Genomic DNA, 22,228 nt, shown 5'->3' with positions numbered 1-22,228 from the left:
TTACTGGAAGAATTTGAAGCCTTTCACCATCCCACCGTTACTGGAGAACAGCAGCTTGAGGTCGTCTTCGATTATCGAAGGCCTGTGGGAACAGAAGGAGAATATGATTATGCTAAGGTCCGAGCTCTGGAGTTGCTTCACACATTCAAAGGGCCCAATTCAACCACCTCTGGAAAATCAACATGAAATTCACTGCTTGCTTCACATTGAGATATTAGGTCCTGATATATCAAAGAAAGTCTCCCAAAGCAACTCCTCTATTCTGAACTTAAAAATGAAAAGCGTAATGCTGGTGGGTCAACAAAAGAGGTTCAGAGACTCTCTCAAGGCAAATCTTTTAAAATGTAGTGTAAACACCGACAATTGGGAAACACTGGCCTGCGAGCGCTCCAGTTGGAGAACAGCCTTGACCAAAGGTGTTGTGGGCTTTGAAGACACTCGAACTCAGGACGCAAGGGAGAAACGTGCTAAGAGGAAGGCACACTTGGCAAACCCTCACCGGGATCAACTCCTGCCCGGAAACCAATGTCCCCACCATAGAAGGATGTGTGGATCCAGAATTGGCCTCCACAGTCACTTACGGACTCACTGCTAAAACAGTGTTCATGGAAGACAATCTTACTCGGCTACGAGGGATCGCCAAAGACAACGACTTACGGAATATTGGAGAGGTGGAGGGTGGCGGAAGGGGGGAAAATGTTTTGGAAGTTCTTGGAGCCTGGCTTCTTGAAACGGTGGAGGGGGGAGTTGCCGTAGTCCTTGGTCAGCCCCTGGTCTTCCTGCCCTTCGCGGGGCAATTGTACTGTCTGGTGCTTTGACAGAGTGATGCGGATGGGCTTTCCGTGAAGCTTTTGACCATTGAGGTGGCTCATGGCTGGAGAGAGAAAGAGAGAGTGTGTTAAGGAAACGATGGGGCTGTATCTAGGTTCGGAGGGCAGAGCAGACTCAGACGTGCCCCACGAAAGGTTTTTTTGGGGGGGGCAAGAGGAAATGCTGGAGAAACACCCCACCCCCAAATGCTGATCGTAAGCTAGGGAAACCAACAGTCTGGCTTTGCGGAAATGACCAGGGGCAGAGGAATGGAAGGTAGTGGTTGCATCAAACTACCGTATTTTTTGCTCTATAAGACGCACCAGACCACAAGACGCACCTAGTTTTTGGAGGAGGAAAACAAAAAAATATATATATTCTGAATCTCAGAAGCCAGAACAGCAAGAGGGATCGCTGCGCAGTGAAAGCAGCAATCCCTCTTGCTGTTCTGGCTTCTGGGATAGCTGCGCAGCCTGCATTCGCTCCATAAGACGCACACACATTTCCCCTTACTTTTTAGCAGGGAAAAAGTGAGTCTTATAGAGCAAAATATACGGTAACTTACTCACAGCAGACCCACTGAGATTAATGGACCAAAACTGGTCAGGAACATTAATCTCAGCGGGTCTGCTGCAAGCAACGGTTAGCTCATTGCAACCCAAACTCCACTGTGTCCCATAACCAATGGGGAGGTGGCGCTGGGGGCTCTATGGGAAATGGCAGAAATCGCCTCCCGACTTTCCCAAATGCAAAACCCCGCTGCTTCTCAGTCCCTCCTGAGGATGGAAGGAGCCCTTCCAATTGCAGGAGGGCAACTCTGGATCCAACTGGAGCGATCTCACCCTACACACGGGCCCCTAAATCTTCAGTATGTATCTACAGGAGCCGGGCAAAAATGATTCTCCTCAACCAGACATTTAACATTTTATGGCCTTTTTGATCTATCTGTTGCAGAGGAGAGGAGCTATTGTTTTCTTATTGTTTTGCTATCTATTTGGTGGTTTCACAATTGTATTTTTATGTTGTGAAGCACCCTGCGATCTTAAGATGAACGGGCAGGGCAGTGGTACCTTGGTTCTTGAACTCAATCCGTTCCGGGAGTCCGTTCGACTCCCAAAACCGTTCTAAAACCAAGTCACGGCTTCTGAAAAACATTTGCAAACCGGAACACTTACTTCCGGGTCTGCGGCGTTTGGGAGCCAATTTGTACAGGAGCCAAGCTGTTCGAGGACCAAGGTACTGTATACAAATTTAATAAACAACAACACAGAAGGCAGCTCCCTTTGTTAGCGCCACTACTATTCCCCAACGTTCAGAGAAGAGGGGATTAAATAATAATAATAATAATAATAATAATAATAATAATAATAATAATTTTATTATTTACCCAGCTGGGCTTGATTGCCATCTGCCATTTGAACCAAGGCGTTTTCTTTCTTATTGAACAAGATCTTCACTCTTTGCACATCACCATACACGCCTTGGGAGGAAGCAAGGGGAGAGGGGGCGGTGGTGAAAAAAAAGGACGTTATCAAGGAAGAAACCCGCTTGCCTCTAGCCCAAAATCCAATCAAGGCACTTCCAAACCCCCCACCATTGCTCCCACTCCCGCTCGAAAGTTGGGTTTTGTTCTGCTCAGCAGCAGAAAAAAAGGTGGAACGATCTTTAGGTGGAGTTATAAAACACATGTTTTATCTTGGGGGGGGGGGGTGCGCCCCCATAAAGTCACCCGTGGAGCCTGGAGGGGCAGGATCTGCACATGCTCTCTCTTCCTGACCCAACGAAACAGGCATGCAAAGCAATCAAAACCATGCACGATGATGTACGAAACAAACAAAAAATATGATTTAAAAACGGGGGGGGGGGGGACTAAAGCTAGGGTAACGCAAATAATAAAAAGCATCCGATCGAAACAGCAAAACCCGCCCGCCGCCCCTTCCCCACCCCCCGCCGAAAAACAAAACCTCAAAGTGAAATAATAACATTTTTTTAAAAAAACAAAGGTAATAAAAAAAGTGTGAATGATAACGTACCGAAAAGAATAAAGAGGCATTGGGGTGTAACTCTCTTTAGAGAACAGCAGAGGCAAGGCAGCGGAGAGACAGGGAAGAGGTAAGGAATCGGAGGGGAGAGCGGAGGTTGCGTAAATCGTCGACAACGAAGGAAAGGTAGAGTCCCCGCAGGAAATGGCGAAATTGGTTGATGGATGATGAAGTTTTCAAGATGGTTAATATTGAAGGGCAGGTTGGTTTCCGAAGAGCAGGAAGGTATTTTTTTTTTGTTTGGTTTTGGTTTGAGGGGGGTATTTGTTTTATTAAAAAAATAATATATAAAAATATATATTTGTTTCAAGCAACAACAGGAAGCAGAAGTACCGTGCAGTCAGTTGGCAAAGAAATTCCGGATCGGGGAGAAGGGGGGAAAAAAATAATAATAATTGAGGGATGGGGGTGGAGAGAAAAGGAAAAAAAAGTAGCAAAAAACATAGGTCAGTAAATACATAAAAGAAATATGTAGTGTTCCATCAGTAAAAGATTTTTAGATTTCTATAAACGTACAATACTTCGGTTTTACAGAGGAAAAACTAGTTAATAGGTTGTGGTTGGTTGGTTTTCGGGTTGTTTTTTTTTGTTTAAACCTAGTGGAACACAACAGTAAAAAGAAGAGCACTTTACTTAAGTAAGGTATAACTAAGAAGGAGAGGCAGTATTGCAACAGAGGGATTCACAGGCAAGAGGGCAAACTCTGGATCGTGACCACATAACAGTCACGTGGGGTGACGAAGGAGGCAGGTGAGGTCCAGGTCAGCCTCCAGGACACAAGTACGTTTCCGAGCACAATTCAAAGGGTTGGTGCTGACCTTGAAAGCCCTAAACGGCCTCGGTCCGGTATCCCTGTAGGAGCGTCTCCACCCCGGACACCGGGGTCCCTCTCCCGAGGCCCTTCTGGCAGTTCCCTCCCTGCGAGAAGCGAGGTTACAAGGAACCAGGCAGAGGGCCTTCTCGGTGGTGGCTCCCGCCCTGTGGAACACCCTGCCACCGGATGTCAAAGAGAACAACTACTACCAGACTTTTAGAAGACATCTGAAGGCAGCCCTGTTTAGGGAAGCTTTTAATGTTTGGTGGATTAGTGTATTTTAATATTTTGTTGGAAGCTGCCCAGATTGGCTGGGGAAACCCAGCCAGATGGGCGGGATATAAATTATTATTATTCCCCAGATGTTGCCAGGTTGTATGTCAACCACCCCTGGAGACTTGGCCAAACTGACTGGGGACAATGGGAGGACCCTCGTGCCACAGCATCTGGGGGACGCCACAAAAGGCCTGCCCCACTGAACCCCTTCAGTATGGCAGGCTGCGATGATGGAGAAGGCCTGAGTTCAGCATTCCTCCTAAGCCAAGGAGAGTTGCCTGGTGGAGCTCGCATTTCCCCCGAGCGCAACTGAGCTTCCCCCCCCTTCTGCTTACAAAAAGGTTCCCCGACTCGCCGCCAACTTGCTAAGCCGAGAAACTCCAGCGTAGGAACCGATCAAGGTTTGGAGAGAAGGGTCTGCGTGCTCCGTGGACTAGCCACCTGCCATATCGATACTGGTGGGTCCTGGTGGTGGTGGTGGGCAACGGGAGGATTCCCTCTGGAGAATACTGCCTCTCCAAAACAGTATGCACAGATTAAGTTTCTACAACACTGATTATACAAGCAATGGAAAAAATAAAAAGGTCGAGGAGACGTTAGTTCACAGCTTCACTACAGGTATCGAGGTTTTTAGCCCAAAAGGAGAGAAGCTGGATGGATGAGGGAGCGTCGGAGGAACATACACGCAAGAGGCGCGAGGAGCTGCTCAGCAATTCGCCTATGGGACAGACAAAACCACCGGGGCATTTCAAGAGAACGTGGCATTTTGAGATTGGAGGTGCAGAGTTTAGCAGGCAACAACACAGCCGACTGCTGTGCTTGCATGGGCTTCCTGGGAAACAACTGCAGCACCAAAAAAGGGGCAGGTGCGTTCAGATTCTGTAACTCCTTCTCTTGTCCCTAAAGACTCTCAGACTCTTAGCATATTGTGCAGTTTTCTGGTAGAGGTGTCGATCGCCCTGAGGCCATTCTGCCACCAGGCGGTCCTACCCACCTGTTGAAAGTTGGCCTGCAAGGCTGCGGGGATGATAAAAGACCTGGCCTGCCAGGCCAAAAAAAAAAAAGGCTGCTCGCCTCCACTCTAAAAGAGGGCAATGTTCAGGGTTACCTTCATCCTGCCTCATAGCATCCCTATGCCCCAAATGGTTTCTCTCAAGGAAGTGGATTGTGGCAGAACAACCGGCTTATTGTTCATTGGACATTTGATTTTTACGTTCTGTGGCAGAACCCCACTAACTGCTTAATGATATGTTTTAACCCATCTCCCTGCTTTCCCCCTGTGATTTATACTATAACGGCCCTTTGGTTACAAGCAGCAAGAATGCAGCCAAGTCCTTGCATGTTATTTCCAACAGGCTCAATAATTCAAGGATCTATCTGGGAGCTCAACGCTGCGCTCTCTCTGGTCTGTCAATTCAGGGGAGCTACTCAAGGCAGACCAGCCCCTCCATGCCTTCTTTTGCTAGTCAATAAGGAGAGGGGTTTCTGGTTGCCAGGGCTCAAAGGCCCATCGGGCTGAAGACTAAGGCTTAGTTCCAGTTTTTGTGACAATCTGCGTAAAAAGGTAATGGGACCCCTGACCATTAGGTCCAGTCATGGCTGACTCTGGGGTTGCGGCGCTCATCTCGCTTTACTGGCCGAGGGAGCCGGCGTGCAGCTTCCGGGTCATGTGGCCAGCAGGACTAAGCCGCTTCTGGAGAACCAGAGCAGCGCACGGAAACACCGTTTACCTTCCCGCCGGAGCGGTACCTATTTATCTACTTTGATGTGCTTTCGAACTGCTAGGTTGGCAGGAGCAGGGACCGAGCAACGGGAGCTCACCCCGTCATTGCGGGGATTCGAACCGCCGACCTTCTGATCGGCAAGCCCTAGGCTCTGTTGTTTAACCCACAGTGCCACCCGCATCCCACTGAAATCTGGGGCACGACTAACTCACGTCCATTTGGAAAAGCAGGCCTGTTTATGAGTGCCCCGTAATTTCAACTCTACAATTCTAGGATAATGTCCGCTTTGCACCTCTTAAGAAACCGGAACTCCCTCACTACTACAAGTTCCCTGAATCCCTTTTGGGCATCTCCTAAAAATGTTTATTTTTTGGGGGCGAAAGCTTACACATTAAAAGTTGATGCTCATTTTAATCTGTAATGTCGCCTCAGAAAGAATACTTTCAGCTATCGATTTTCATAGAACTGTAGAGTTGGAAGAGACACCCTGGATCATCTGGTCCACCCTGCCCTGCAATGCAGGAATTTTATCCATTTTGCTTTTTCATGAACCTGTTTTCAAAGCTGATTTTTACTGAAAATTGGGAGCAAGAATTGCTGGCAGCACCTCATGCTCTGAAAAAAGCAGTTATAGTGGACAGAAAAAGACATAGTGAAACAGATTGAGATTGGTTATTTTCCTATTAAGTTTTTTTTAAAAAATTTATAGTGGTTCTCTCATCCATGTCTCTGCTTTGGAGCTTCTGAAACAACCAAGATAAGCAGAAATCCAAGATTCTGGCCACAGCCTTGTCAGTTTCAAGCACCGGGGAGGGGGGGGGGGCTCAAGCAATGTACACAAACACATTGCAATAACACCTGAATGCAATTTCACAGAAACCCACTTCAAAGGCAAAGTGGGTCTCTGCTGAATTGCATCCTTTTTTTACACAGAAAATACCAGGCTTCGTTTTTTGTTTGCCTCGAGAGCCTCAGTTTGCAAGGCAGCCAAATGTTCCAACTCAAAAAAGGGGAAAGGGGGGTGGGAATGTTAAAATGGAACTTAAAAATGTTTAAAAAAGTTAAGGAGCAAAAATTAAGTAAGGCACAACACCAACAACTTTAAAGGAATTTCGGTCAAAGGTGGGAATGCACCAATGCATGACAAAGGAAATATATAACTTGCAAAAGGTAAAATGAAGCTAAAGCTGGCAAGGGGAGGGGAGGGCAAGGAATTAAGACACCCATGAAGGGGACCAGAAGCAACATCGTCACTCCAACTGAAGAGTTCTTAAAAAGTCATGACATGCCAAAGGGAGAAACCAAAGGGGAGGATCTGGGCTACTGTGAGGTCGACCCAAGTAGAGACAAAAGCTTAGGGGGAGATTTCACATTCTGAATTTTTCGCTGTTGGGAGTGAGAGCAGACCAGCTAAACCTTTGCGCTTGGTAAGGCAAGGAAGAGGGCAATGGTTTATAAAGGCTTCCACCTGTGTCTCTTTTAAGTCAGGGATGGGGAACCTCTGGCAATAGGAATTGGGGGTCCAGCAATGTCTGGGGAGCAGCAGCTTCACCCCCCTTCTTGCTTAAGTCACCCACTTAAGAATTACACCGGGCTGCCCGTTCATTCCCCCCTCATTTTATCGCATTCCAGCTCAGAGAAAGGAAAGGTGTTTGGCATTGTGACGCTTCAGCGTTAAAGTATTTTGTGAGAAGCGACTGGAGAGATAGGCGAGAGCAGAAAGTAACTGGAAGAAGCAAAAGTAAATAATAATATAGATATATATATGAGATATTAAAGTTGGACAGAAGAAGATTTATTACAAGGCTTCCACTAACCTCGGCGTTCAAATTGCTAACCAGCAGAACGGAGTTCCCAGCCCCGGAAAGGCCGGGAATTGCAATCCGCCCTGCGGCTGCTGCTGCGGCCGCTGCTGAAGGGATACCCAAAGGAGCTAGAGCTCCGTGTACATTGGGGACTGAGAGGCCTGGAAAAATTAAAGCGTATTAACCAGTGAATGGAAGTCCACAGCACATCCTCGGCCGACTCGCCGTGGGGCTGACCCACGGCGCTTCTTTGGAGAGAGGGGGTTTGCGTCTCGGTGCCCCCATCCTCCCTCAACGCAAAGGGCCACAGAGCCTCTCCAGTTCTGCGTTTGTGCTCTCGGGCTTCTGGCAAGAGTTGGGGTGGGGTGGGGAAAGGCATTTTTCTCTCTCCTTGGGTGCTGGAGGGGCAACCAGACAAGCTCTAGGTGTGTCTGGTTTCCGAACCGGATTCGGCAACATTCCACGGGTTTATCTAAAGCAAAAAATTCCACCACTGGGGAGAGAAGCGGGGGAAAGGGGGGTGCGACACACACATAAAGCGGTGCATTCCTAAGGAGTCTTTCCACCAATGCATGCCTGGAGGTGCCTCATTCAGTTGGATCATGCACATACCAAACCACAGCTGTGTGCATTCCAGGCATTTTAAAAATATATATACGCACATATAAATTCTACAATGGTTTCGTTTTCAGAAGGGGGCCTTTCAAAAGCAGGCGTCTGAATGCCAGCTTGTTTGAAAAGCCCCCTTGCGTGTTACCACTCGTCAAAATTCCTCGCTCGAAACACACCGAAAGGCACGTTTTACCTCTTGTATTCCACAGCACACAAATAAAGAGGAGGGGTGGTTGGTTCTGCCGTTTTCCCATTGGATTACACCACGGGCAGGGAGAGACAGGTACAGGGGCCGAGCATTATCGATATATGCGCCCCATCACACAAACACCGTCCCCCGACTGATGTTATGCGCAGCAAGCTTCAGAAACAAAGAATCTCACCCAAGATTGCTATAGGGAGGCCTGCCTAGACACTTAGACCAACTGCTGCTAGGGTCCTTACCCCAAAAGCAGCAGTGAATCTCAGGACCGTCTGTGATCCTTCCCACCCTCCAAAATTCTCCCCTTGATAACCCCGTTAAGTGCTTCGTCCAAATATCTGTTTCCTGCTGCAACTGTGCTGCTGTACAAAAGGCGAACCCTTAGTGGTCGGCAGAGTACGGGCAGGATCGTACCCACGAGGACGTTGGCATGCTTGGGGGAATCTCCCAGATTTTTCAAGTAGTACAAAAAAGGACTTTTGGGAAATAGATGGAGCCTCTGGCTATGGAATGCTGAGCATCTGTTGGGGAAACAAATACAGATTTTTTTTGGGGGGGGGATATCCTGGAAGGGGGGGCAATGCTAGCTGGCACCCTAAAAAGGAACACTCCATGCCACAGCATTTTGCCCTGGCTTCCCCCTGCTGCAGCTTCCTTAGCTTTTCAAGTTATATACAAAAGCCTTTTGCCTTGAGCGTAATTCTACCTATCTCTCCTTGCTCATTTTGGATGCCCACATTAAGTATTCACTGGGCTTAAGTATTCACTTACGTATTCGCCCAGAGTGGCTGGGGAAACTCAGCCAGATGGGCGGGGTATAAATAATAAATTATTATAATTATTATTACTTCTGTGTGGTTCCTACCTACCTCCTCTTTGTGAGATCAGTGCTGGGACGTTAAAAAGAGAGGAAACTAGCCCTAATTTGTCCCGCAGGGATCTTCAAGGATGACAATTAAATTTAAAAAAAAAAAAAAACCCAGGGGCTCAAATGCCGAAATGCCAAGGTCTGCCTAACGCAGATTATGCTGAAGGACTTCGTAATCTCTTCCTTTCCTCAGCTTCTCAGACAGGTCGCCTCTAATCTGCTGGCTGCGTTTGGACTCTTACTGACCATAAGGGTGAAGGGGAAGGAGCTGCTGGCGTCTGTACGGCAGAACCGTGCGAGTGGCGTTTGGGAAAAGGCAGCAACCTCAAAAGGGAACAGTACCTGCAGCTTGAGGAATCGCAAAAGCGGGCGGGAAGCCGGCCCCTGTGTAAGGAGAGGCAGAAATGATCCCTGGAGCACCTACAAAAATAAAAAGAACGAACAAGGGGATATGTTACTTAGGTTTAGTATGGATGCGTACATCAGAAAGGGGCAGCAAGAATGACGTCACAGCCTTGCAAAGCAGCAGTCTGTGACCGTCATGCAAGCTAAAGGGGGAAACTGCGCCCCCCACCATCAGTTCTGGTTCCCTTCCTTGGAGATCCAACAAAACGATCCTTGTTTCAAGAGTGCCAAAGGTTAGCCACCCCTGCTGTAAAACACTCAAAGGCATCTTCATGAGGGGGAACAGAAAGGGGTTGCTTCTTTGCTGTCTTGTGGTGGTGATCTTTCATCTAGTAGTGGCGCCTTTTCACCACTTAATTTTTTTGCTAGTTCTCAGATGGCAGAAGCTAAGCTACACGTGTTTAGGTAGCACAGGAAACAACAGTTTGCAACTCACTCTCCCGCACTGAGCGTACCCACAACTTTACTTATACAAAGCTAAGGCAGATACATTTTGCATCTGCCTCACTAAACAAACAATCTTATTTCTGAGCAAACATGGAATTTTAATCACAGTCGTACCCTGGAAGTCAAACGGAATCCATTCCGGAAGTCCGTTCAACTTCCAAAACGTTTGGAAACCAAAGCTCGGCTTCCAATTGGCTGCAGGAAACAATCGGAAGCCCCGTCAGACGTTTGGCTTTCAAAAATAGTTCGCAAACCGGAACAGTCACTTCCGGGTCTGCAACATTTGGGAGTCAAAACGTTCGAGAACTAAGCTGTTCGAAGACCAAGGTACGACTGTATTCCGAGAATTCTGCCCACCCTAGTGTCAAAAATTAAAGGACGTTTTGCATTAAAGGGTCATGCTTCCTGTAAGATCTATTTTGCTGGCTACCGTGAGATTAGGATACTGGACAAATCCAGCAGGACTTGATTCTTCCAAGCCAGACACAGAAAGGGAACTTGCAGCCATTTACTGCTACTATGACAGGCAGGGAGAAAAGGGCTGAAGCTGAGAGCAGCTTGCCCAGCCTCTGAATCTACAGCCAAGGGAAGCTTTGGAAAACTCTTCCCAGTTCATAGCATGTTTCCGAAGCCAATCCTCACCTCCATCACACACCCCAACCCACCCCTCACCAAAAGCAGCTGCCATGGTCTGGTCGAGGGAAGGCTGGCTGTCTCCAGAAGGCAGATCTGGCCGGGTATAGTCCCTGCTCTTGTCGTTGTTGTATTTCACGTTGAGGCTGGTGAGCTTGGAGAAGTCGATGCGGAGTGTGCAGCAGGCGTTGTAGATGTTTTGTCCGTCGAGAGACTGCCGGGGGGGGACGAGAGGAAGAGAGGCAAAAGGACAGGTTAGGTTCAAGCCAACCAGGGTGCTTAATGAAAAGATTGCTACTTGTCCAGGACTTGGGGAAATAATCGAAAGTGAATGCCCGAGGAGCACATTTGCACTCTCTGTAAAACAGTACTTGAGTACGTCCCCCTATGAGGAATGATCCTTCTTGGGTCTCTCGGGGTTGATGATTAGAAAAAAAGAAACACACCTTTGCAAGGTGGGGGCCCAACTTCTGCATCTCTCCCAAAGGATTATGTGAGGCATGATGAGGCCATTTCCCCTTTTCATTCCGTTTTCAACTAAAACCGTCCCATTTGCAAACCCGCCTGTGCAATTTAGGCCTCTTACCGGTAACTTAACCGCCACCAGCACCCTGCAAGCTTGCAGTTCACAAAAACATATATACATAAGCAGAATTCAATGCCTTAATTTTCAGCTGGTCCCATGTTTGCTTCCAGATGGGGCAGAATCACAACCGCCCAAGTTTGCTATTAAGGTAAAATGACGCTGATTCTAAAAACAAAGTGATTTATAGTTTCTGAATTTGCATGCGGTCTATTAAAAACATCCAGTGTGTTTTAGCTGCCAATTCAGACCTCGTAATGGTCTAAACCAGGCATGTCCAAAGTCTGTTTTGGGGGTCTAATCCGGTGGTCGGTGAATTCCGGTTCCTGTGGCAGTACATGTCCTGGGACAAAAATCAGCAACTTCAATCCTAAAAAAACTCAACAACTTTGGTCGGCCCTCACGCATGCTCACTTCATCAAATCTGGCCCTCTTTGAAAGAGGTTTGGGCACCCCTTGGCTTCACGAACCCTTGTTTGACGGGATGCCTGGATTGGGCTGAGGCGAGGCCTGCCTGCTAATTCAAACTTCAGAGCTCTTCTTTGAAGAGATGCAGCGGGGTCTAAGAATGTTACATCTGTGCGTCTCAAGAGACAACGGAGTCCACCTAGTGACCTCCCCAGGTGTAGTGTAGTGGGCTGCCTAGACAACAACCCCCCCCCCTCGGCCTTGCTGATGTGGTTCAAAGGAAAGCAGAGCAAGACGTTTGTCACTGGCTTGGCTGCAGAAGGAGCCTGAAGGCACCCATCCAACCCCCTTAGGGACTCCACTCCCGATTTGTGTAGAGTTTACTCACATACCTTTCCTTCTCCCGAAGATACCCCATAAAGGCAGCAGAGGTTTAAGACCGGCATTCTCCTCCACCAAGATGGTCCACCTTCCCAGGTTGACAAGCCCCACCTGCCCCTCACTTCCCTTTGCAGCAGGGGTGGCCAACTCCCAAGAGACTGCGATCTACTCTCAGGGTTGAAGACTGGCAGTGATCTACCCCCTTTTTTTGGGTTCTGGTCAAAGTTGTTGAGCTTTTTAAGGGAGGAGGATAGCCCCGTTTTTTAGGGGTTCAGGGCTGCTCTACAGCATGTGCAGAAACCACCTTCTTGCCTTTTCGACCGAATCTTGGTCTTGTCTGCTCACTCCGCCAGAGCCTGTTTTCGCAGGGTTTAAGACCCATCGGCTCCCCTCACCTGGCTCAGCCGGCCAGTCGAAGCTATTCCCTGGGTGTGGCCGCTGTCGCATGCAGACAGCTTTCAGGAGCCACAGGTGGGAGCACCCATGTTTAAGCATGCTTTACTCTGCTTCTCCTGAACAGCTGCCTCTTGCAACATGCTTCCCCTTGTGTCGTGGCAGATTCAAGACAGGAAGGAACCACGCAAAGCAGGACTCACCAGTTTGGCGTGCTGGGCGCTCATCGGGTCTGCGTACTGCAACAGCGCCTGGAACTGGTTGTTCTTTGTGAAGGTGATGATTTTCAGCACGGTGCCAAACTTGGAGAAAATCTGCGTGTGCACAAAACAGAAAAGTCGCGTGAAGTAAACTCTGGAAGCTGAGTTTTTGGCCAAGACTGAAACTCCCCGTTTTGAAAGGGAAAAACATGAAAGCAACGCAGCAGGAAGACTGCAAGTGCTATGGATCTGCCAATTTGCCCAAGGCGCTTATGAAGTTTCACAGCAGAAAAAATGGCAAGGAAGGCTCTCCTCCCAACCTGCCTCAGCAGGCATATCAGATCGCTGCTGCGGATCAGAGGCCCCAAACCCCAGACTGAGCCTGGCAACACTAGAGGGCAGCAGAGGCGTAAGGAAACCCACAAATTTTTCTGCTTCTGGAGTGTAGTGTCTACAATGAACAGCTGGAGCCAGACTTTTTAAAACAAGAGGACCACCCAGAGCAGAAAGAGACCTAATGGCAAATGGGGCCAGGGAAAGGAAAGGGGTTCATTTCCCGTCTGACAGGAGAGGGAGTTTTTTCTTGCATATAAGCAATGTCAAGTGTGTGCAGCTGAGAAGGGAGCTCCTTGCACCCTTATCTGGGAGAGCCGAGAGAAGAAGCCAAACTTTGCTCAAGGAGTTAATGTGTCGCAAGCAGCTTCAAGCGCAGTTAACTTCTGAAAACGCGTTTCGACTTTTAGAACCACACTTTCGGAAGCCTACACCGTGCTCTCCCCCCCAAAAGGCACAGCCAGAAAATGCAAGCTCAACTCCTTCTGTTCTGTGCCCGGAAAAGAAAAGAGCAGAACTCTAGGACTTTGCACCCAACGTTAGTCGCAGAAAATCCGCTGAAATTAAAGGGCATCTCTCGTCCACGTCGACGGGCCTAGTCACGAGACAAATTTAGTTGGGTGCACAGACCTCTATGCAGATACCAAGACTTGCAGGACAAGGAAAACAGGCCCACAAACAAAACTCAAATGTGGGCAGTGAAAAAGAGCTTTCTTCGCCGCCCCACAGCCCCATTTTCTCTTTAATTCTCTTCCCTCGCAAGCCCCTACCTGGCCAGAACACCGGGTGATCTTTTCTGGCCAACAACCATCCAAGCCTATTTCATATGAGCTGTGGGGAGGAATTTTTTAAATTAAGAAGATACATCACACACAACCCCGGAATCCGGCCACTCCCCATGCCAGAGGACCCTCTCTCACCTGATGCAGGACATCCAGGGTGACAGGATAGAAGAGGTTTTCCACAATGATCCTCAGGACTGGGCTCTGCCCGGCCATGGCCATCCCAGCATCCACAGCTGCAGCGGTGGCAGACAGCGCGAGGTTCCCAGACTGCACGGAGTTCACCGCTTGCAGGGCTGCCTGGGCGCGCTGGGGAGCCAAACATTTTCAGCACGTTAATAAGCAGAGAGGTGGAAAGAGAAAGAGATGAGCGCTCACTCGGCTTCAGAATCATGTTGAACAGGACACTGAATGACAGACATGCAGGGGGGCCTTGGGAATCTGGCCTTTAGCCTTAAGAGATGAACGGGGACGACAACAAGATGTTTTCTTCATCCTGTACACAAAAGGACAGGGACCCTGCGGACTCCCAGGAGCCAGACAATGGTCAGGCTGACGCGAGCTGAAGTCCAAGCGACACCTAGAGGGCCACAGGTTCCCCTGCCCTGCTGCACATTGAGTGTGAACTCTTCCAACAGCCACAGGTAAGACATTAACACACCATCTATGTGTAATTCATTGAAACCGATGGCTTCCATGGCCTGTAAGTTTGAAGTAACCAGAATGGAACATGCACGTTCAGGCCAAGTTAATACACGTTACCATGCTGTGAGCCACAGAAAAATAAGGAAGCCCTCAGGTCAAGTGTGGGCTCGATCCGGCTAAGTTTCACCCAGAGCAGACACACTGAAATTAAGGGCCATGACTAACTTAGGTGCATTAATTTCAATGAGTAAATGTTTGTTGGACAGAATCCTTTCGTTTCCGTTATAAACTCACTAGGTTACCCTGGGCAAGCTACAGGGTTTTTTGTAAGGATAACGCAACGTGGTGGGTTTTGAGCACCCTACAACACTAGAAAATGTGAAGGTGCATCATGAAATACTAAGGTAAAGGGACCCCTGACCACTAGGTCCAGTCGTGGCCGACTCTGGGGTTGCAGCGCTCATCTCGCTTTCTTGGCCGAGGAAGCCGGCGTACAGCTTCCGGGTCATGTGACCAGCAGGACTAAGCCGCTTCTGGCGAACCGGAGCAGCGCACGGAAACGCCGTTTACCTCCCCTCCTTAAACCGCCTCCTTAGCGGACTCGCCCCCCCCCCGCCTATCTGGTTTTGCAGAAGAGAGAATTAACAGAAAGCCGCAGGTCATAAATGGGAGTTTCGCAAGCTGTAAAAGGCAGCAGACATTGACCCCATTTGCCCAACTCGCAGACAACGCAAAACATTCAGGCAGTGGGAGGGGAGAAGATTCAGGAGGTTAAATCGTCACTTGGCAATCGGGGAGGGTGGTATTTCGGTGGCAGAGCCACCCGCCAGGGAGGACATCTTCAGTCCTTTCATCCACCTGGCCCCAGCAGGGCCCTGAAAGGTGCCCAGGAGGGGAGATCTGAGAATTAAACCACGCGGTAGGGTTACCTACTGCGAACCACTGTTTTCTCCCACCGGGGAGAACAATGCAGCCCTTGTTTCCTTCTCCTCTCACTGTCTGTGTGTGTCTGTATTAGTTTGCACTTCCAGGGTTTCTCTGTCTGGTGGTGGAGAACACCAGCTTGCTTCCTCGCCCTCTTTGGAAAACCCAAGCGAGTTGATAAAGGTAAAGGGACCCCTGACCATTAGGTCCAGTCGTGGCCAACTCTGGGGTTGCGGCGCTCATCTCGCTTTATTGGCTGAGGGAGCCGGCGTACAGCTTCCGGGTCATGTGGCCAGCAGGACTAAGCCGCTTCTGGCGAACCAGAGCAGCGCACGGAAACGCCGTTTACCTTCCCGCCGGAGCGGTACCTATTTATCTACTTGCACTTTGACGTGCTTTCAAACTGCTAGGTTGGCAGGAGAAGGGACCGAGCAACGGGAGCTCACCCCGTCGTTGCGGGGATTCAAACCGCCAACCTTCTGATCAGCAAGCCCTAGGCTCTGTGGTTTAACCCACAGCGCCACCCGCGTCCCCATGAAATACTAGGTAAGGTAAAAAGAAAATAAGTAAGGACTTCAATCTGATTCAGCATGAGTATTCCTCGTACACTCTTCCCTGCCTTACTTTACCTCACTGGGCTACAGACAAATTATGTACACCTCTTCTCAGCAACGTTGCCGTCGCTCGTCTCTTTCCTCGGCAAATTTAAATACAGCCACAGAACGTTACCCCAAAGCCCTGCTGCTGCTTGAAATCCCGACTCACCGCCTGGTTTGGAGAGTTGTCCGTCTTCAGCTCTTTGTGGTTGGAGAACTGGATGTAAATGGCCTGGCTCCGAAGGACAGGAGTCACCGTGGTGTAGTAGCTAACCATGGTGTTAGCTGCTTCCTCCGTGTTCATTTCTATGAAAGCCTAATTGAGATAGACGGACGTAAAACACGTGCTGCATCAGCCTTAAGTAATCTTAGCCCAAAGGCTGCAGTTCAATTTCTGAACAAATCTTGAGTATCTCAAATTATCAGGTTATTGTTTCCCACGCATGGTTTGTCCAGGGGGAGAGAAGACCACGAGCCTGGGTTCAGACGTAATGTTAAGCTACGCCATAGCTTAGCCCCAGGGAGCAGAGAAACAGCAGGACTGGAGTAAAGAGTGCCAAGCCTATTATTTCTGCTTTGAGAAGCTTCATGTCTGCTCATTCAACTAAGCTATTATGCCTTCCACTTTACAGCCAATTTGAAACTTGGTGGCTTGCATTTGAAACTAGCTTCTTTATGTTAACCCAACTGGATTTGAAGACTGGAGCTCCTGCAGCTGAAAGTGAAGACTCCTATGGTACAGCCAAACCCTTCTACCTGAGTTAAATGGCTCCAGGTGCACATACATACCTGATTCTTCCCTTTCAACATCAGCAGGTTAGTGACCTTGCCAAAAGGTAGCCCCAAGGAAATGACTTCGGCTTCTGTGACGTCGCTGGGCAGCTTGCGGATGTGGATTACTCGCGAGGGAATTCCTGCAGTTCTGCTGTCGCCTTTGAACTTTTTGCTGTCATTTCCGTTGGCTGGAAGAGAGATCCGGCAGGGACAGGTGAGGTCTCCGGGGCAACCCCTGGCAACTTCCTCGCCCATGGCAGTCAGAGTGAGGAGTCGGGAAATGACGTCACTTCCTAGCCCGTTTATAAGACCTTTCTGGTCACCATTTAGACCAGTCTGTATTAGAACCAGACTGCCCCAGTGGCTGTCTAGTGTGGCTAGCTACTCCAGCAAGGCTGGGCAATAGTAAGCATAAAGTTAAGCGCGCAAACCAAGAGTAATCCGAGGAGGCCTTAACTCCTCTGTGGCTAAAAGGTGGTAACTGAGCACAGGAGACACCTCTGAGTCTTGCAGAGCTATTACGCTGATGCCGTGGCCATGCAAAACTGCCCCACCCAACCCCCAGTTTAAACCAGCCCCTAGAACTCCACCCACCGCATGGGTTGAGCGTAGCTTCTGGCTGGCAGAAGCGATATAACCAGTGCAGCCAGTTGTGCCTTTGAAGACGGCTGTGCACAGCCTGAGAAACGTGCAAGCCGGCTGGTTACACAACCAGGGAAAGGCCTATGAATCCTTTCGTATTTTTGAGTTCTTAAACACGCAGCTAGCCTGCATTGTGACCCCTTCCAAATGCAGCTGGCAAGGGGGCACTTGCTCAGCGGTGGACGCCACACTCCAGAGGGAATACGATCTGGAGAGACTGTGGCTCATGTAGATTTCAATTGCCTGTCATGCAGATTAGTTGCCAGAGGCCTGATCAATGCCAAATTAGGTTAGGTGGACTAGTAAACTCCTAGGGCTGACCAGTTTGGAGGCTACTCAAAACAGCATCCATAGGGCATGGCATATTTTCCCCAAGCCCCTGCTGTGACGTCTAACACAGTGCCTTGGTGTGCTTCTTGCAAATGGTACAGAATGTCTGCACCAGTGTCAGGAATGAACGACACAGCGTGTGGTTCTGCCCATCACAGCAGCAGCGTGGGAGAAGGATAGCCTCTCTTCAAGTCAGCTCCTTCAAAATCCCCACCTTCGCAAGTGTGGTGTGGTCACCGAAATGGGGCTTTAAAGTAACACTGACACCCTGAAATTTGCTGCGGGGAATGCCAAGAAAGCACCCTTGCAGCGCTATGCCGAATGGCTAACCACAAACTTCTAACCGCTTCGCTAAGGCTTTCAAATTCACAGGCTACCTGTCCGGGAGCCTTAGGACACAGAGCTAGACAGTGGGAAAGTAATAATAAAAGGAAAGGAAGCTTCTGTTTAAAACCAAGGCCTTGTGGTTTGCCGGCTGGTTTGCCAAACGCCAGCGCAACAAGCATCGACTGGTTCTGCAAAATGCTCGGGCAAGTGTTCAACACGTCACCGAATACTCTTCCTACACTCATCTGACATTCAAATACTGCATGGAAGTTTTAATGTTAAAAGAGGCGGGGCTCAAGAGTCAGTGGTGACTGTGGGCGCGACAGTGAGGGGCCAACAGAAAAAGGCCAGGATCAAAAGTCCAGCTCACCCCCGAATAAAGAGGCATCATTCAGTTCCCAGCTGTCAAGAAGCACCCTGTGTAGTGATCCTAGCAGCATGCCTGAAACAGCAGACCCAAAAAAACAGACCCCTCGTTAAACGCCAAAATATCAGGGTGTTTGAAATGTATGCTTGCAATCTTATCTTCTGCTGGTAACTGTCCTCTGCCCTTACCTGTGGGGGACGCTAGTATAAACACATCTTTAATGAGATGCTCTGGGGCAGGTTAAAGTCAAGGTATTCGTTCTGGGGGTTGGGGGGGGCTGCAAGTCTGTTGAAACTTGTAAATCTAACAAGGCAGCAGAGGTTCCTTCCTTGGGGGCAGAGCTGTTGCTTTAACGAAGGAATAAGCATACTGGGGGTGGCGGTGGCTGGGAGGGGGAATATAAGGAAGAGGGCTAACTTTCGCTGACAACTGGGCCCTTCAGGAAAGCGCTGAACTCCTTGGGCTAGCAATGTTACCTGCAGAAGCAGAGGTGCTGCTCATGATAAAAGGTCCGTTAGTGACACAAGTAGAGAAAAGTTCGTCAGATCCCCGCTGGAAGAGAAAGAGAGAAGGAGAGAAAAACAAAAGGGTAAGTTGACAGCACTTTTCTAAATTCTACACAGGAACCGCGAGAACAGGAGGACAATCCAGAATTGAAGTGGGAGAGAAATTGAGCGGAAGGGCGGGGAAAGGGGGGAGCCTGAATTTCCAAGCCCGTCCCCTTCTTTCAACCACATGAAATGGAGAAGTCAACGTTAAGAAACCTGGTAAGTAAAAGGGCAGAGCTACCCTGGTAGTGCCCATAACCAAGGTAAAGTTTATTTTCTCAAAGGCAGCCAGCGTGGTGTAGTGGTTAAGAGCGGTAGTCTCGTAATCTGGGGAACCGGGTTCAGGTCTCCGCTCCTTCACATGCAGCTGCTGGGTGACCTTGGGCCAGTCCCACTTCTCTGAAGTCTCTCAGCCCCACTCACCTCACAGAGTGTTTGTTGTGGGGAGGAAGGGAAAGGAGAATGTTAGCCGCTTTGAGACTCCTGAAGGGGAGTGATAAAGCGGGATATCAAATCCAAACTCTTCTGCTATCCTTGGAATTACAATATGTTGGACACCTTTCTCAGGCACGGTCAAGGCAAGGAAAGGCTATGAAGGCAGACTTGAAAGCCTACCTGCACCATTTTAATGCGCCGCTGAACAGGTTGAAGTTGCGAGGCCAGAACACTCAACCTACCCAAATGGAGAACGCACTTGCCACTGCAAGCAGCTTACCCCTCAAGCAAACAGCCCTTTTTGCTGGCACTTTTATGTTTCTCAAAAACTTACTGCTGGCCTTCACATTCAGTGTTGACGGTAACTAAGCACACACCTCAGAACAAGAAGCATGAGTGCTACAGACACACACCCTTCACAGCTTGCAAAAACTCACAAGGCAGGAGGGCATGGGTTTGCTTCTCCACAACTGTGAAATGATCTCAGTGAGACAATGAATCAGCTTGTGGGCAAATTGGCTCTGCAGTTGGAGCAGTCTTCTGCAATCTGGTGGCCTGTGGATGGCTTAGATTATGAATCCCCATTGGCCCCAGCTAAAATGTTGTAGTCCAAATAATATGGAGGGCACGAGGTTGGGAAAAGTAGTTAGGAGTGCTGATTCTTTTGACCAGAGCACATAGACAGCAAATACAGTTGTACCTTGGTTGTCAAATACGTTGGTACTCAGACGTTTTGGCTCCCGAACTCCGCAAACCTGGGAGTGTTCCAGTTTGCAAACGTTTTTAGGAAGCTGAACGCCCGACACGGCTTCCGATCGGGCGCAGGAAGCTCCTGCTGCCAATCGGAAATCGCGCCTTGCTTTCTGAACCGTTCCAGGAGTCGAACGGATTAAGTTCGACAACCAAGGTACCACTGTAGTCTGTTTAAGAGCCTGTAGCCTTCCATCCTCTCAAGGCAAACACTTAAATGTGAAGGCAGAAAGTCAAAGACAGAAGCAGGGTTCAATTTGTGACTAGGCAGTTCTACCTTGGAGCAGAGACTTGGAAGAGAATGATGCCTATTAACATTTCCGTGTGAGTCAGGAGGCACACCCAGAACAGCAACAGTAGAGCTCCTTTCAGCACCTGATGCTTAACTGTTGGCATTTATTATCTTCCGAGCTCCAACTGAAAACATCTCATGAAACCACAACTAGGAGCTTGCTCAGAGTTCCTTTGCCTTTGTTTGCGCTGAAGTGTTTTTGCTGGAGATAACAAAGTTGAAGATTTGATACCTGGCATTAAAGTAATCTGCCCCCAACTAAGAATTTGCAGGGCAAATATACAGGAATCTGTGGCAGGAAGCAGCTAAGTAATGTGCCAACCCCCCCCCCCCAACATCCTCCAGCTGCTAAGGAAGAGCTGGTTTTTAACCCCAGAAGTGGATGGAATAGCAACCGCAATCTGCACTACAGTTGTACCTTGGATCTCAGACGCCCTGCCCTGGCTCCCGAACAAATCAGCTCCCAAATGATTGAAACCTGGAAGTGAGTGTTACGGTTTCCTAATGATTTTCAGAAGCCGAACATCCAGTGCAGCTTCCGGTTGGCTGCAGGAGCTCCCTGCAGCAAACCAGAAGCCCTGCTTCAGTCTCCGAACGTTTTGGAAGTTGAACGGACTTCCGGAACGGATTCCGCCCCACTTCCAAGGTACGACTGTATGAACCTTAAACCAGATTTTTAAACCCCTGTTCGAGTGTATTCATCAGGAGTCCCTGCTGGGATGTTCTTGGAAGCCCTGGGAGGTTTCTAACACGAAGATCATAATAGCGCAAATATTGCCGTTGGATCTAAGAACCCCAAGACTAACAGGCTTCATATTTTGACTCCTACTGGTGTGGGTAAATGAAATGGGAAGCCACCTCTCCCAGCCCTGGGTATAGCAGCACATTTTAAATCAGAAAGGGCCCCCCTAATTCTACGGCTGTGTTCTACGATGATCTTGTCCTAGATTTTTCAACCGGCCACACAATGGGGCCTTGTTAACAAAGCTTGGTTGCTCTTCCTTTTCAGACTCTCCTGAAGCCGACTGGGTGTCCCCTTTCCTATACAGCAGGAGAAGAAAGCTTTCTGTTAGCTGAAACACTACCTGGTAGGGTGCAGAACCCAGCTGGCATTCCCAGCAGTTGCGGCTATGTAAGAAGCCATTCACCACCTCCCACCTCTCATCATTACTTTACACCTCAAACCGGTTACGCCATAAGCTTTGAAGAAGTGAAACACTTAAGGGCCTTTCGCCTTGATTTTGTTTGCCCAAAGCAAACAGCAGGGCCCTGGCCAACACCCCTGCTTAAGTTCTGAGCATGTACATTCTCTGTGGGCCCTTCAGGCTTGCCATTTTGCCCCTATGGTTGCAGGCTGCACTCTCTCTCTACCAAGGATAAGTTAATTCCTGTATTTCCCGTGGGTGGCCAAACTGCAGGGGTCAAACATCACCCTTAACGACGGCTTGCCTTGGCCCTAGGCTAGAAGGCAGGTGTTTCCAAACATGCAGCCAAACACACTTCTCTGCCTTCCCCTGTGCGCTCAGCAACCCGCAATTTAGACCTGCACATCCACTTTCATATTTCATCTCCATGCTACTCCTATAGCCATTCCCACAGCAGCTGCCTCCAGAGGAAGAGCGATAGCCTCAATTATGGCTCACAGCAAACCATTGCTAAATACAATGCCTGAACTAAGACAGCCATGTATAGTTTCGGAATGCATTGTAATTTCTTTACCCATTCCAGATAAAAAAATCTTCTGCATTCAGCATGAGGGCAAAACAGATCTCCACCAATGAGACTGCACATTCACTATAGACATAAATCACTGTACTGGGATACTGTATTGCTGTTTCAAATGGTACGGAGGCCTATAATGTGTTTTTTTTTAATGCCAG

General features: G+C 48.9%; 1 protein-coding gene across 2 annotated transcripts in view; it reads right to left on the bottom strand.

Moving 5' to 3' along the window:
• PTBP1 (polypyrimidine tract binding protein 1) overlaps positions 1-22,228 on the bottom strand; it is a 39,374-nt gene that overhangs the window by 4,078 nt on the left and 13,068 nt on the right. The window contains exons 3-15 of one of the 2 annotated variants that reach the window (XM_083720477.1): positions 18,800-18,875; positions 18,327-18,398; positions 16,673-16,845; positions 16,053-16,199; positions 13,857-14,027; positions 12,607-12,717; positions 10,678-10,852; positions 9,496-9,573; positions 7,484-7,632; positions 2,844-2,877; positions 2,198-2,290; positions 658-874; positions 5-82 (exon numbers count right to left, since the gene is read on the bottom strand). In XM_083720477.1, coding sequence (XP_083576603.1) covers positions 5-82; positions 658-874; positions 2,198-2,290; positions 2,844-2,877; positions 7,484-7,632; positions 9,496-9,573; positions 10,678-10,852; positions 12,607-12,717; positions 13,857-14,027; positions 16,053-16,199; positions 16,673-16,845; positions 18,327-18,398; positions 18,800-18,875 — 1,574 coding nt within the window. The remainder of the gene's footprint in view (positions 1-4; positions 83-657; positions 875-2,197; positions 2,291-2,843; positions 2,878-7,483; positions 7,633-9,495; positions 9,574-10,677; positions 10,853-12,606; positions 12,718-13,856; positions 14,028-16,052; positions 16,200-16,672; positions 16,846-18,326; positions 18,399-18,799; positions 18,876-22,228) is intronic. The other variant, XM_083720478.1, reaches the window with a different exon arrangement.

This window comes from Podarcis gaigeae (genome assembly GCF_964106915.1).
Source record: "Podarcis gaigeae genome assembly, chromosome: 18".
NCBI classification, from domain to species: Eukaryota; Metazoa; Chordata; class Lepidosauria; order Squamata; family Lacertidae; genus Podarcis; species Podarcis gaigeae.
This window is presented reverse-complemented; position numbering and strand designations above follow the sequence as displayed.